Raw genomic sequence first — 15,782 nt, 5'->3', positions numbered from 1 at the left:
TATGGGGAGGGACAAGGTCAAAAGAGACAATAGAATAAATGGGGGGCAGGATAGGATGGAGGGAAATATAGTTAGTCTTACACAACATGACTATTATGAAAGTCTTTTGCAAAACTACACATATATAGCCTATATTGAATTGCTTACCTTCTCATTGGGGATGGGTGGGGAGGGAGGAAGGGAGAGAAGTTAGAGTTCAATGTATTAGGAACAATTGTTGAGAAATGTTTTTGCATACAACTGGGAAATAAGAAATACAGGTAATGAGGTATAGAAATCTATCTTGCCCTACAAGAAAAGGGAGAAGATGGGGATAAAGGAAGGAAAGGATGTGATAGAAGGGAGGGCATATGGAGGGAAAGGAGTAATCAGAATGCAAGACATTATGGGATGGGGGAGGGGAGAGATGGGGAGAAAATTTGGAACTCAAAATTTTGTGGAAATGAATGTTGAAAACTAAAAATAAATATTTAAAATTAATTTTAAAAAGAAAAGAAAATGAAGGACGAACACAGACAGACTTGATTGTAAAACATTTGATTTGGCAGAGCAAGATGCAGCCTCTCATCCAACAAAATGTCTCCCATTGATATGCTAAAACATTTAAGGTTTCTTGAAAGATATAACAGAGAAGCTCGTTCAGTGAAACTCTGATCATTAATTTCAAGCAAAATAAAATGGGGAAACGAGTGTTTTTACCATTGACGTGAAAAGCCAGCACAGATGCTCAAGTTGAGGAGAGAATCTCTATAGATGCCAAAGTCCTCCAGAAATTCTTGGTTGCAGGTAATATTTTGCTTGTTGCATGAAGTCCAGGAACATGACAGAGCCTTCTGGAAGCCATCTGCACAACAGTATTTGATCTAATCTTCCACACTGAAAAAACAAACAAACAAACAACAAATGGGTGAAGAATGCTTTATTGCTCAGACTGTGACAAGTACTTAAATTACCAGTCTACACAGCCTGTTCATCAATGTGTCTGTGCATCTGTGTAGATGGGGATACGGACTGGATCTATAATTTCATTGGTATAAGGAATTCATGGATGAGGAAAATCCCTCTATAACTCAGGTTGGCACCTACTCTGCAATTTATAGCCTGGGAAAGTTGCCTAGAGCAGTGAGGGGTAAAATGACTTGCCCAGGGTCACACATTTGAACCCAGAGTTTGACTTCAAGGCCAGTTTTTTACCAACTCTGCCATGCCACCTCACACATATGAGTACACACACACACACACGCACACGCACACACATATACACATATACACACACACCAGATAGTGAAAATAGATAATGAGTCTGTCCCAGAATTAAACTGGAGTACATAAGGAGGAGAGTGGATTAGATGGCCTTAAGGGAATTGCAGAACTGTATTGACCCCAGATTTCTTTCAGAAACAAAGACTCATCTTTTTTTTAATGTTAAAACCTTTTGCCTTTATATTACCATTATTTCTAAATATATCCTTACCTCTTCCTGTGCTCAGCAACACAAAATAAAACACAAAGAGAAAAAAATGTTCAGCAAAACTAACCCCTCAGCTGAGTCTGACAGTATGTGTGATGTTTTGGGCCCATAGCTGCCTCCCTCTACAAAGATCGCAGGGTTGTACCTCTTCTTCTCTCTTCTCTGGGGCCACCTTGTACATAATAAACAATTCTGTTCCTGGTTTTGTGCTGTCCATTCCTATTGTTATGGTCATGCTATATCTTACCTTGTTGTCCTTCTGTTTATTTCAATCTCTGTATTTCTTTTCATGTAAAGCCTCCCATGCTTCTCTGAAATCTTCACATTCATTTTTTCTTATGACACAGTAATATTTTAGTACATTCATGTACCACATGTTTTTAGTTGTTCCCCAGTTGATAGAAAGCCCATATTCTTAAAACCAACATTCTTTTAGTCATGTTGAATGGCACTAAGTCATGAGTTACTATCATCCCCCCAAAACTGAGTATCATTGAGGGAACAATGGGGAGGCACAGTATGGATGTGAGCAGACTATGATATGGAACAATTGAGGAACTGCAAGGAAGAGCTTGAGTAAAGGATATCATCAAAGAAATATATGATCAAGTAGCATATGGTCCAGTCATGTGGCCTATGATTCCCTGTCAACATTTCTTCTAATTTTCTTTTTTTTACAGTCACAAGGACCTGTTATTGCTTTGAGCAGAAAATTTCTATACAACCTTATGACTGGATAGCCTTATAAAAGTTTTGGTTTGAAGTATACATAATACCAATATTTTCAATGAAAACTGAAAATCTGTATACTTTATTTTTTTATTTTTATTTATTTTATTTATTAAATAATAAAGTAAAACTTATTTCAATTTTTTTCAGAATGTTCACATGATTAATCAATGTTCACATAAATATTTTTCCTTTCTTGTCCTGTTGGTGACATCACCCTACAATAGTCTACCTCGTATAGCATTGTGTTTCTGCCTCTAAATGACTTTAGTTAAGCAATTGCTGCAACTAGTCATGGCCTTCCCATCCCTTTGAAAATAGGAAAGCCACCTTTTTCATTCTTAATAGGCCCCTCTCCCCCGGCCATCCAGGATCATATGACCTACCTAACTGGATCAATATAACAGCATTTGATTAACCAAATTAGGATATGTGGAGTATCAGGAGGGGAAAACAAAAACAGTCATGTAAATGGTGACTTAAAAGCAGCAGGGTGTTTAAAAGAAAATTTCACTTGTGTGGCAATAATTCAGTGTACACGGGATCACCTCAGTCTCTGTACAGTTGTGTACCTATGTAGCTTAGAGAGAACATTGTCCACTGGTGTCTGCAGTGTCCGAAGAAAGTGAAGAAGGCCCCCAGCACATTGGGTGGACCCCCATAGTGAACTAAGAGGAAGACATGGGCATGAGTCACAGAGGAAGGGCAGGAAAAGATGGGTTGTGGTCTGCATTATTGGAGGGAACAACCATATTGCTGAAATCATAGATCCACTTGAATATTCTTCCAATGATGCTGCCTGCGTGTCATGGAATCCCGATCTCCAGAGAATCAAAGTTGTGGGGTCATCCAAAGGACAATGAAGAAGCTCATGGTGGGTGTGAGTAGGCATGAAGGTATAACATATTACCAATGAATTACACAGGAGCAGCAATGAAAAGAATGTCATTAGAGACATGTAGAACTGATAAAGGGGGTGAGTCAGTCCTGTAGTGAAGGAAGGAGATAACTGATGGGCAGCTCAGATGCTCAGCTGATACCCACACAATGTCAAGATACATAGAGGAAAGCCCTCCACATTTTTGGTAGATCTTCTATAGAGGACTTATGGGAAGACACAGAGTAAAACGGTAGGGATGAGCTGTGATCTGGGCCACTGGACTCCCACAGATTCCCTTGAAAGGATTAAAGTGTCACATTGTTGACTAATGTTGATCTTCCACTCAACTAAAACTCCTTCATCTTTTTGAGTGAATTCTTGTTGTGCCATCTTCCCACCACCCTATATTCTTGAAATGAACCTAAATTAAGGACTTTGTATTTTTCCATATTAAAATTTTATCCTATTTGATTTAACCTATCATTCTAACCTATTGAGATCCTTTTGCATCCCGATTCTATCATCCAAAGTATTAGTGATCCCCCCTACACACCCTGCTTTGTTTTACTGGCAGATCTGATAGTCATTCTGTCTCTATTTTTACCCAAGGCATCAATAAACCTATTGAATCCTCTTTATTCCTCTTTGTTATACCAGGTCTTGGCAGAAGAGGTGAGCAGGAGGTGTGTGTGTCTACTGAACAGTGAAGATGGTGGAATCCTGACAGTAAGTTTGTCCTAAGGAAATCCAGGAAAGGCCTTAGTAGGATTTGCAAATGAGCCAGATTATAAAAATAGTTACATCTTATGTGTGTATGTGTGTGTCTGTGTGTGTATACATACCTGGGATATGAGACACAGAAGTCATAAATGGATCCCTAAGCTAGGTATATGTGTATCCTGTATTTAACACTCAATTATAGATTTTGAAAACCTGTGTCCCCTATATCAACATAATTGTGTTATGAAAAGTAGAATTTTCTAGCATTAAAAATGTGTTTAATTAGTAAAAACATGCTATTTAAAAGAGGCCCTTGTATTTCCCAGTAGGTAGGTGCTAGTCTTCGCTCTTCTACAAATGTTGGGTCTACTTTGTGTGATATTAAGACAGGCTTAGAAAGACTTATATGATCTGATGCTGAGCCAAAGGAGCAGAGCCCGGAGAACTTTGTGCACAGCAGCGACCACAGTGTGCCAGAGTTTTTTCTGATAGACTTGGAACTTCATTGCAATGCAAGGACTTAAAAATATTCCCAATGGTCTTTTAAGGCAAAATGTCTTCCACATCCAGAGAAAGAACTATGGAATTCAATTGCAGAATGTAGCAGATCATTTTCTTTTGTATTATGTTTTGGTTTGTTATATGATTTCTCCCATTCATTTTAATTCTTCTATACAGCATAACTATAGTGAAAATAGTTACTAGTTAATAGGAATGTATGTGTAGAACCTCTATAGAACTGTATGTCATCTAGGGGAGGGAGGGGGAGGAAGGAGGGAAGTAGGGGAAAAACCCTAAGTTATATGGTAGTGATTGTAGAACACCGAAAATAAATAAAATAAAATAAAAAAAACTAAAGAAACATGTTGCCATAGATGTAGAGTGAGAGAAAAGCTATTACACTGTTAAAAGAGTTATTAATTTGTAGGATATTTTTGGAAATAAATATGATATGCAAAAAAAAAAAAAAAAGACAGGCTTAGTGGATTAGTCAGCTATTCTGTTCTGGAATCCCATCTTCCATAAGCTATACATTTGACCTCAGTTTAGCTCAGGTGGTGCTACAGCAGTTTATATAGGATGGTTTCAGTTGCCCTAGGGGTATAATCCTTTTCCATTGGTTCTGATTTTGATATTTGGAAAAGAAAGCTGGGATGGGCCTGTAATTAACACAGTCCAGCAGGAAAGGAATATTACTACCATATAAGTGCATGTCATCATCACATACTGAACAAAATAGGAGTATACCCTAATTCCTAGGACAGTTCCATGGGTGTAGTTGACACTTAGCTGGGTCTGATAAGTTGTCATTGCAAAGTATTCTTCTCATATCTCAGACTAAATTCATTTAGGAGACTTTATGTGACATTAGGAAGGGACCTCAGAAGCTATCTAGTCCAACTCCATCATTTTATAGATAAAGAATTTAAGACTTGGGGGGATGAGAGGGGAGGGGATTAAGTGACTTGGTTAAGGTCACCCTTCTAGGAAAGTTGGATATTCCAAGATTTCCCTGAAACATTTCAGCTTTCAGTTAAGGATAGCTCCCTCCAGACTCCACCTTGGAAGAACTCAGCAATTCCAGGGTCTCTTTAGAACTTAGCCGTTAGCCAGGGCACCCTGAGATCCAAACAAAATACCCACCATCCAAACCTAGGGCTGTCCCAAATAGATAATTCTTCTGAGATGGTCCTGGAAGTCTTTCAAGTCTCTCTAGCATTTTCACTGAGAATCACTGAGTGATCACTGCATATAGCCTAAAATCCAGCAGCTTTGGTCGCGCTATTTGAGTTAGACAGGAACTATAGGATGGGGCAATTAGGGCTCTGTCTCTGGGCACTGAAATTTAGAGGATCCTACCATTTGTACTCTTTCAAGGGGCAGAAACAAGTGAGCTTGACAGCTAATTAGCTAGAATAACTAGATAAACTAGGAAGTTACTAGATGGTATGTTTCTTCCCCACAGTGGCAGTCACATCCCAACTGGTTCCCTCCTAAGCCCAGAACATTCCACTGCCTCCCTAGTTGTAGCCTCACAACATTTCAAAGTCTCTTGTCTCTACTACATGGTACAATATTCCAGGGTATCTTTCCCTTTGGAACTTTAAGTCTTGTGGTGGTCTCTCCTCTCTCACCAATTGAATTTGTCTTAAACATTTTAATTGGGATTGTCTTTCATGCTCCCTGCCCCAGATACCAAAACTACTAACCACAGCTATATTGGCTTATATCCCTTAATGGAGAACTGCCTCCTCTTAGCTCTGATTAAGGATTGGAGGTCATAATGTTATCTAGACTAGTGAGCTACCCAAGCATGTACTTACTGATGACTTTTGGCCCTGTTTTTGCCCATGTAATGATTTTCCTCTGAGAGCTCTTCCTCTGCTAGATTAGATAGCAGTCCATTCTTTTGTGTGATGACTAATAGATCTTGGAACCTCATAATGCCATCTACAGCAGTTTGTCTTCCTCTCTCCAGGCCTTGACTCTCTGGCTATATGCAAAACTAACTAAGCTCTGCTGAGCAGCCACTAGCCCTGGCCCATGCTGGGCTTTTCTCTGCTGGGAAGCATCTTTGAGGTTTTAGAATTGCCTCCCAACAGCTTTATTAAAAAGAACAGCATTCTCTAGCTATTACATGGCTATTAGATTTTTATAGGTGCATATTTTGATTCCAGCACTAATGATTGCTTTTGCATTACCAAACTATCTGCCAAATGAAAGAAGTTGGAGCTTCATTAACTCTTAAAGGTCATCATTGGGTTTTTTTCTAGAAAACCCTTGCTCATGCTTTGTTTTCTCTTTCCCTAAGAGAGCTGCTGGGGTTCTGAGCCGGGTCCTCTCAGCTTCTGTGAGAGCCGTTGAGGAAACGGTGAAAGCAGGGGTGATGAAGAAAATGATTAAGTTTCTAAAGGTAATACTAGATTGCAACTTCCTGTAGTTCATGGAGTCTGATTGTTACAATTTGCATTTTTATTGTAGAGATTATTTTAGGGGTATAAAATTATTATCATCATTAGCACTAGTAGTAGTGTTTTATTTTTCAATAGGCTTTTGTTCAGTGAATTTGCCATTATTATTTCACAGCACTTAGATTCGGAACATCTTGAGGGTATCTTCTACTTCTCTGTTCCTTCCATAATGCCTAGTCTTGTGCAGTGTCTTGTGAAAGCAAGCCTAACGTCGAAGCTATGGGTGATAGCACAGTGCAGTGGGAAAAACCTGAGTGCGTACACAGGTCTTGTCACCTACCCCCTGGGCATCCTTGGGCAGTCAGTTTTCTCATTATTAAAATGGGGAATATACTGGATGGGCTCTCAGACCCCTCCCAGATCTATATCTCTTATCTTGTGATCTTTCTCTTTTAAGAAGGTGGTTCCCATCCACCTTTGCAGTACTTCATAGCCACAGCGCTGTTCTGCTGATAATCCTTACAAGTATTTCTTATTATTCATTTGAAGAGTATTAAATAATGGTATCCAGCACCTTACTATTTTGAAAGATTATTTGCTCTGCAGAAAGATGCCTTCAGACAGAGGCAATACTGCACTCTGATACTTGAGACTGTAAATCTGGGGAGGAGACAGTGAGAAGGAAAGTTGGAGTGATTCATTGGCTAGCACTGAAAGGGTGGCATAGTGAATGAGTAAGCTGTACCAGATCCCTTACTATTCTGTGTTTGGTCCTACTAGCCTACCCCTCAACTGAGGGGAGAGGTCTGACAAAAAGCTCTGGATGACGCAGATTAAATGGAAGAGGAACTGTTCTTGGGCCTAGCGAGGGGAAGATTAAGGTGGATTTTGAAAGTAGACCATCACTCACATGATCAAATGAAATAATATTGGTAAAGCTCTTAGCTGTGCCTGGCACATAGTAGGTGTTTGTTGCTGTTGGTTTTCAGTCATGTCTGACTCTTCATGACCCCATTTGGGGTTTTCTTGACAAAGATCCTGGAGTGGTTTGCCATTTCCTTTTTCAGCTCATTTTACAGATAAGGAAACTGAGACAAACAAGGTTAAGTGACTTGCCCAGGGTCACCCATCTAATAAGTGTCTGAGGCCATATTTGAATTCAGGCACATGAGTCTTCCTGACTCCACTGCACCACCTCCCTACCACAGTAGGTGCTTAATAAGTGCTTATTCTCTTCTATTCTATTCCCCTTTCTCTTCCCCACTCTTGAAAGCTGGGAGTTTTGACTTTTAGAGGTTAGCTCCTTAGAACTGTTATGAATGTTCCAAAAGCTCCTGACCTTGCTCTCAGTCTCTTTCTCTAGCTTCTTTCTTCTGTCTCTGTCTCTCCTCTCTCTTCTTTCAATATATCTAGATATAGATATTCTCCCTTTTTTCTACCTCCCCTCTTTGTCTTTCTCTCTCACTATCTTGTATCTCTCTATGCATATGTGCACACACACACACACACACACACACACTTCCCCTTCTCTTCTTTCTCTCCTCTCTCTTCTCTCTCTCCTCTCTTTCTCTTCTCTCTCTACTTTTTCACCCTGTTCTCTTCTGTCTCTTTCCTTCTTCTTTCTCCCCTTGCTATCTCCCTCCTCTCTCTTTTCCCTCCTCTCCCCCCCGACATGCACGCACACACTTTTTTTTAAAAAGCTGTGCTTTGTAATTTGAGAGATGATGATTTGACAGTTTTCACCTCTTGGAATGATTTAAGTTCACAGTGTTCTCCCTGCAGAGCTGTCAGCCTGACAGCCTTAGTAAGACAGCAGCCACTCTCAAATGGGGATGTTACAGGGGAGGCCTTTGTCATTTTTCTCTTTAGGGTGAGATATGGCTGCCACTTTGGTAACTTCCTTCTATTCTCAACACTTCACTTATGAAGCCTCCTGAAGGCTAATTAGCCAGGGCGGACATTGCGTAACAGGCATACATCTATTTCAGAGGGCCTGGTTTGAATATTAGAGCTGATGTGAGTGAAATTTTAAAACTGGCAGCACCTAAAGCAGCAGGGCACCCTGAGGGAGAGGAGCCAGCAGGTGCCAAGCAGGTCAAATGACCACCACTGCCATGATGGCTAACTCCCCTCAGAACCTAGGCCTTAGGAATGGCTATGCTTCCAGCCCAGTTTGGCCACTGCTCCTGCAGAAGCCACAGCTCCTCAAGACCCAGGAAAGAAAGGTCTTGCCACCAAAGTCCTTGGGTCTGTCAAGTGTTTCAATGTCAAAAACTGATGACTTTATCATTGGAAATGCCATTAAGGAAGACGCATTAATGTTGGTTTGCCAGTGCAACCTAAGGACCATAAGACCTTCCTGTCTGATGTTCAAAGGAGGCCTTCCACAAGTATTATTTCTCCTGTTAGAATGGGGGCTCCTTGAGACCAGGGTCAAACTGACTTTCTGTTTCTGTTTGTATCCCCACTGTTTAATACAATGCTTTGCACACAGTGAGCCCTTAATAAATGTATTATTCATTCAGTCATCTGAGCCTAATTCCTTAGAAAATACAGACCTCCTTTCATAGAATACTCACTTATATAATATCAGTAAGCCATTGACACAGTCTTTCTGGTTGACTCGGGTTTCCAGATGAGGTTAAACTATGTATTAGATGATAGGGTTGTATGTGTATTTTTTTAATCTTATTTCTGTTTTCTTTTTTTTAATTCTAAAATCTAGGCTGGAGGTCAAACTGCATCACGTTATGCCATAAAGATACTAGCTGTCTGTACTAATATTTATTACGAGGCTCGGGAAGAAGTAACAAGACTGGATAAAAGTAAGTGACAATTGGATGAGACAGGGTCCAAGTCCCAGAGCTTGGTCTAGCCCTGGAGTCTAGCACAGTGCCTTACACCTAATAAGCACAGGCTGCTTTGAATTGGAGCACTGAAGAGGACTATAGCTAAAAGGTAGTTAAAAAATAGCAGGAACATCCTTAAGCCTTTCCCAAAACTCAGCAGTGTTTTCAGAATGATGTGTTAGTTTGTCTTTGGCTACAGGACCATTTAGCCTTTCAACTACAAACTGGTGGAACATTTGTGCTGGAGAATGAGCTGGGAATCCTCCTCCCTCTGACAGAGACAAGGCAAAAAGCAGAAACGACAAGTTCTTATTTGAGAAACAGTGTCTTTTCACCAAGTGTCATTGGTGTAGTTTGTAAAGTATTTCACTGCATTGGCCTAACACAGATTCTTTCTTTGCCTTTGGAAAATATGGTCTAGCATGAAGTAAATGAGAGCACCCTCTCAGATAAGATACTGGCTTTAACTTTGTCAGTGGATTTTTCAGACTGGTCCTTGATAGCAGGGAGTCTGTAGCTGAGATAGCCCCATAATGGTGTCTTTAGTAATTCTCAGCATAATTGTGAAAATAGAATGCAAACCCAGGAAGGCTGCTGCTATAGGCAAGGACTCTGCTTCCAGTTTCTCTGACTTGCCCTGTGTGTGCCAGGATAGGCACACTGCTTACTTACCCAGGGAACTTGGGTAGAGTTATTCACTGTTGTGTCTTCTAACTTAACTGTCCCAGCAGCACATTTTTGTGCTGCTGGGACAGTCACTGGGATACCTCACTGTTCTGGAACGTTCCAAACAGTTTTCAGTTTCTCAGTCTTCTGATTGAGTCAAACTGTAAAGTCACGTTAAGGCTGGAGTCCAAAGACAGTACTGTGTGGGCTCTGCTGCCAGGAGGTGTGGTGACAGTCTGTGTCAGGTATTTGCATATCACTCATGCCAAAGTCACCTACACTGATTGCATCTGGAAAAATTTGTTCCAGAATTGGACCTTTCCCACCTCTAGCTCCCTCTTGTTGGCAAAGAGATTTTTCCAAATATTTTGACCGAATATCTCCATTCAAGGTTGAAGATGATAGATGCAGCACAGAGCAAGGAAGGAGGCAGTGGTTAGATGTTTGTTTACCCCGATGACAACCAACCCCACTTCTGAGCTTCTCTGTTTCTGGTGAGGGCACAGGCTGGCATCCTCAGTGTTATCCTTGACTCCTTACCACCACAAGCACCACCACCCATGTACAGTCAGCTGTCAAATCATCTCATTCTTACTTCTGCGGCATCCCTTGCCTCTGTCTCCTTCTCTCCACTCACAAGCTACCACCCTAATTCAGGCCCTCATCCCTTCTCCCCTAGACTGTGGCAATAACCTCCTCCTGTTGGACCAGCTACCTCAATTAAACCCTTTCTCCAATCCAGCCTACACACTGCTGCCAAAAGGACTTTAAAAATTCAGGCCTGAACATGTCACTCTCCCACTCAATAAATTTGGCTTCCTTTTGGCTCTAGGATTAAATATAAGCTCCTTTGTTTGTTTTTAAAACTTTTCACAACCTAAGCCTGAACTCCCTTTCCAATCTTATTAAAATATCTCTCTTCTTCTTGCATGTCCAACCCAAGTGTGCTTCTCGCTGATCCCCAGACAGAACCTGGCCTCTGGTCAAGCATCACCTAACACATAGCCTTTTCCCATCCCTGGTGACTGCCCCCTCTTCCCATACACTTAGTTGTGTCTGTTTTGTATGTGACTCTTTAGGTATATGTTGTCTCCCCTAAGAGAAGGTAATCTCCTTAAACACAGGGCCTGCCTCATTTTATCTTTATATCACTAGCAGCTACCACAGTGTGCAAGTCCTAGCAGGCACTTAAATCCTTGTTGATTGATTTGGGGATATTTATTCTAGGGAAATAGGGTCTTCTGAAAAGGTCTTTGAAGCACATTCTGATTGACCCAGTGGGGGAACTGAAAGACCCTATTTAAATTTTCAGACCCCAATAATGGTGCACGTCTGTGGGGGTGGAATCTGTCTGGGCCCTGTGGCTGTTCTGAGTAACATGGCCGGGATGAGAGAAATCTTTTCTCTCCCAGCACTGAGTGACATTTCCCAGACCGACAACTTCAATACAGCTAAACATTTAAGTGCCTGCTGTGTGCATAGTTTTGCTATAGGCTTTGTAAATATGAAAACAAAAATCAAATAGTCCCTACCCTCAAACAACTCAGCCAGCAGGTACCCAGAGTACTTGATTAAGGTGTCTTGGGGGAATAGTTAATCATTACCAAAAGTAGACTTGCACTTTCCAGTTCCAGAGGTCTGGCCTGTCCTTTTGATATCTGAACTCATACTCTGTAAGCTGTTCCCTTTGTCTCTTTCTATGCCGCTCAGTATAATTGTCCTCTCTTTCGGTTTTTACTTCCAATTCCTTAACACTAATGAAATTGAGTGTTTACTGCCTTCTCCCCATTTTGTCATCCTCCTAGCTAAGCTCAGCTCACCATTTCTCCATCTGACTTTAGACAGCCAGGAAAACTTAATTGAATCATAGTGCTTAAAGGAGCCTTGGAAAATAAGAGAACAGGTGGCATTGTTTTTTTTTTTGTTTTTTTCCTTTTCTTTTCCTATAGGGTTCAGTCTTTTGGTCAAGCTGCTTGAGGCAGAAGATGAGATTATTGTGGGGAATGCAGCTCTCTGTATTGGTAATTGTGTAGAGGTGCCTGGAGCCGCTTCTTCTCTGCTCAAGTCTGATATCGTAAAGATCCTGTTAAAACTCGCAGGTGGGGATGTGAAGGAAGGGTCTGTGCAGCTGAATGCGGGAATTGCTCTGGGAAAACTGTGCACAGCTGAACCAAGGTACCAGGTGTTCAAGGGGTATCCCAGATAAGCCAGACAGATTATCTGTCAGGTCGATGGAGCAAAGGGAATATGTGGCAGTGTGAATGTGGGGGACGTGTGGGATCCTGACTAATCAGATGAAAATATAGAGGGATTTTTTTTCTGTAAAAATTCAATTCTTTTGCCAGCTTAATTCAATAGACACTTACTAAGCATCTATTATGTGCAGAGCACCATAGTAGACATTAAGGGAGCTGCAGAATTCATATTGGGGTCCCTATTCTCATGGAACTTAATCCATTAGGAACATATGATTCTTACAGAGGTAACTGTAATACATGGGAAGTGTAGTAGAGAGAAGCAAAGTGAAGTGTTTTGTGAGTTTTGAGATGGAAAAAGTCATTACAAGTAGTGAGAACCAGGGATAGTTTCATGGAGAAGATGAAATTTGAATTGGGTTTTAAAGCATAAGTAGGACTTAGAAGTGGAAGGGAAGAGACATCATTCCAGGTATGGGAAAATAACACAAGCAAGGGGAGCAAGAAAGTGTGTTTGGGGGCTGGAGGGAAGGGGAAGAAGAGCAGAAAGTATTTATGGGGAGTAATAACCTAGAAATATAGTATGGTACCAAATTATAGAGGGCCTTGAATGCCAAGCAAAGGGAGAGTGGCAGCAGGGAGCCACCGAAGATCTTGGAGCAGAGAATTGACATGTTAAGATCTGTGCTTCAGGATGATTATTTTGGCAGCATAATGAAAGATGGATAGGAGGGAGAGAGAGAGAGAAGGTAGGAAGACTATTGCAATAATCCTGATGAGTGGTAATCAGGGCCTACATGGGGGTAGTGCAGTGGAAAGAGTGGGTGAAGGAGTGAGGAGATGCTGCCAAGACAGAATCAATAGCAAAGAGCAAATTACTGGATATAGCAAGTTAGGGAGAGGCAAATATAACGACAAAGTTTCTAACACAAGAGACTTGTAAATGGTGATAATACTAAGAGATAAAGAGTAAAGTTGTTTAGGGTAAAGAATTGTAAGTTTGGTCTTTGGATGCATTGAGACAGATTCCAGATAGAGATGCCCTGTAGTTACTTGAAGATATGAATCCAACATTCAGAAGAGAAATCAGGGCTGTAAATAAAGATATGGGGAGTGAATCATCTGGGGAGGGTAGATCAAACCTATAAGAAGGAGTGAAGTTGCTGAAGGAGAGAGAATGTAAAGAAAGAAGGGAGCCAAGGACAGAACATTGGGGGAACCCCTTGTCAAGGGGTTGAGAGAAGAAGGAATCAGAAAAGAGGCAAAGGATGAATGGGTCAGAATTGTAGGAGATGACCAGCAGTGTGGTTATCTCTAAGGTCCAAATGTAGAAAAAATATAAAGAAGAGGGGTAGTCACTAGTGCTACAGAAGAGACAAGGCAGTTGAGGATGGAACCAGGCCATTGGGTCTGGGTGACTAGGTCATTGATCATCTTTAAGAGAACACATTTAGTAGTAGATAGAGAAGCCAAGCTACGAAGGATTGAAGAGAGAATTTGTTGTAAAGAGTAGAAATATCAGGTTAAGCAACATGCAAGATGGAGAAGTAGATGGGACTTGGGGAGAGAAGAAAAAAATTGAAGTGCCTTTTCACAGTAATAAATATGTGTTCCACTGAATTTGAATTAGCATGGAAAATGGGAGAACATTGGTACAGAAGAACAGGTTATTTAACAGCAGTGAGGGTCTAGTTTATGTTATACACCATAAATTTGGAGTAAGTAAAATTAACCCTGAGAGGCATTGTGGCATAATAGAGCATGAGCTAGCCTTGAAGTCAGGGAAATCTGCATTCAGATCATGCCCCTGACAGACACCTAACCAAACGCAATCACTTAATCTCTCAGAGCCCTAGGGAACTCTCAAAGAGTATAAATTATAGATAAGTTATCATTCTGCCAGAAATGGTGATTAGCAGGTCAGGAATAATAGAAAGTCAAGGGGGCACAGGATTCTAGGGCAATCAGTGATTAGTGAAACACTGAAGGGACAGACCATATGGTGGAAGCCAGACAGAAGCAAGTGAAGTTAGAATGTGTGGTATGGACTGGGGATGACTCCAAGGATCACAGTTCACAATTTGGGCTAAGAATAGATCTAGTTGGAGAAATGGCTTTATAGGAAGATGTACTGAGGAGTGGAATTTCAAAGTCTTAGTACAATCAAAGATGAGTAGCTTAAGTGGTATGAAGGAGGGGGGGCTACTATGAAGTGGCCACATGCTGGGGAGGACAGTCCCTACCTGCATCCTTCCAATCAGCAGCTGCACCTGCTCCTGTCAATCAGAAATGGCACCATGATCCTTTTCAATGCAGAGTCTCTGGAAGCCATGTTCCCTTTCACAGCACTGGAACTGCTAGTGTGGCTGGGCCTTTCCTCTTCCTCAATACACCTGATGCACAGTGGTAGCTGAACTTCTTGGGGCCTGGACATTGGCCTGAACAATGACTGAGGTTTCCTGGGTCAGGAACTGAAGTTTTGTATTCTAATGATTACAGGTACACCCTTCAGCTGGAAGAGCTTCATGGCGTAGAGATCCTCAACTCAACTATGAAATACATCAAAAACACTTGAGAGGTGTCACACTGTGCCTGTAGTTTAAGGTGACATTCACTCTATACTGTTCATCTTATTCTCATGGTAATAAAGTTATTATTTTAATATATATTCAGTTACTGGATATTTATTTTCAGAATTCTCCCCCTCGAATTTTAACTAGCAACAGAAATGACATTGTGTATGAATAAATACTGACATTGTGTATGAATAAACACTGCCTTCCCATCCACCAGCCATAACTGCTCTTCTGTTACGTCAGGTGACATAATGGTTCAGGTGCTGGAGACCCCAGGCTTCCTAAAGGAAACATCCAACAAGGCCCAGTACTGGGAGCCTTTATTTAGAATAGCTTGAACTCCTGAGAGGTTTTGAATGTTTTGCTATTGCCCATCCCAAGGCTAAAGGGTCAGAAATGATATAGGAAGTAGATCTGAGTAAAGCATTTATCCAACCATGAAGCAGAGCCAAGAATAATCTGTATAATCAAGAAAAAGAAAACCCAGAGCCCCTCTCTCTTACCATACCTGATGAAAGTTTTCCGAAAAGAAGTTCACTCTCATCTTAAGCAAAGATAAATGATTCGTGACTAAAGGGTGCTTACCAGGTAGTCATTCCCACCTGAAACCAGAGGAACGGTGCTGAGCTGTGGGTGAAGCACCCTGGATTTTCATCATGAAAAATAACCATGCATCTCCCATCTAGCACAATAAGAAGCAAATCCAGGCTGAGAGTCCACAGACATGCCTGTACCCCTCCCATAAGGTAAACACATATGCCCCATCCCTTTCCACCTAGCATCT

The 15,782-nt window shown here is 41.2% G+C and overlaps 1 protein-coding gene across 6 annotated transcripts in view; it reads left to right on the top strand.

Moving 5' to 3' along the window:
- Window positions 1–15,088, top strand: part of TTC12 (tetratricopeptide repeat domain 12) — a 59,626-nt gene extending 44,538 nt beyond the window's left edge. For all 6 annotated transcript variants that reach the window (XM_072611080.1, XM_072611078.1, XM_072611079.1 and 3 more), the window contains 5 exons: window positions 3,738–3,806; window positions 6,613–6,714; window positions 9,438–9,537; window positions 12,177–12,402; window positions 14,922–15,088. In XM_072611080.1, coding sequence (XP_072467181.1) covers window positions 3,738–3,806; window positions 6,613–6,714; window positions 9,438–9,537; window positions 12,177–12,402; window positions 14,922–14,997 — 573 coding nt within the window. In that variant the 3' untranslated portion in view covers window positions 14,998–15,088. The remainder of the gene's footprint in view (window positions 1–3,737; window positions 3,807–6,612; window positions 6,715–9,437; window positions 9,538–12,176; window positions 12,403–14,921) is intronic.
- Window positions 15,089–15,782: the final 694 nt, after the last annotated feature.

This window comes from Notamacropus eugenii, chromosome 5 (genome assembly GCF_028372415.1).
Source record: "Notamacropus eugenii isolate mMacEug1 chromosome 5, mMacEug1.pri_v2, whole genome shotgun sequence".
Classification (NCBI taxonomy): Eukaryota; Metazoa; Chordata; class Mammalia; order Diprotodontia; family Macropodidae; genus Notamacropus; species Notamacropus eugenii.
The sequence above is the reverse complement of the archived record's forward strand: the minus strand, read 5'-3'. Positions and strand labels throughout refer to the sequence as shown.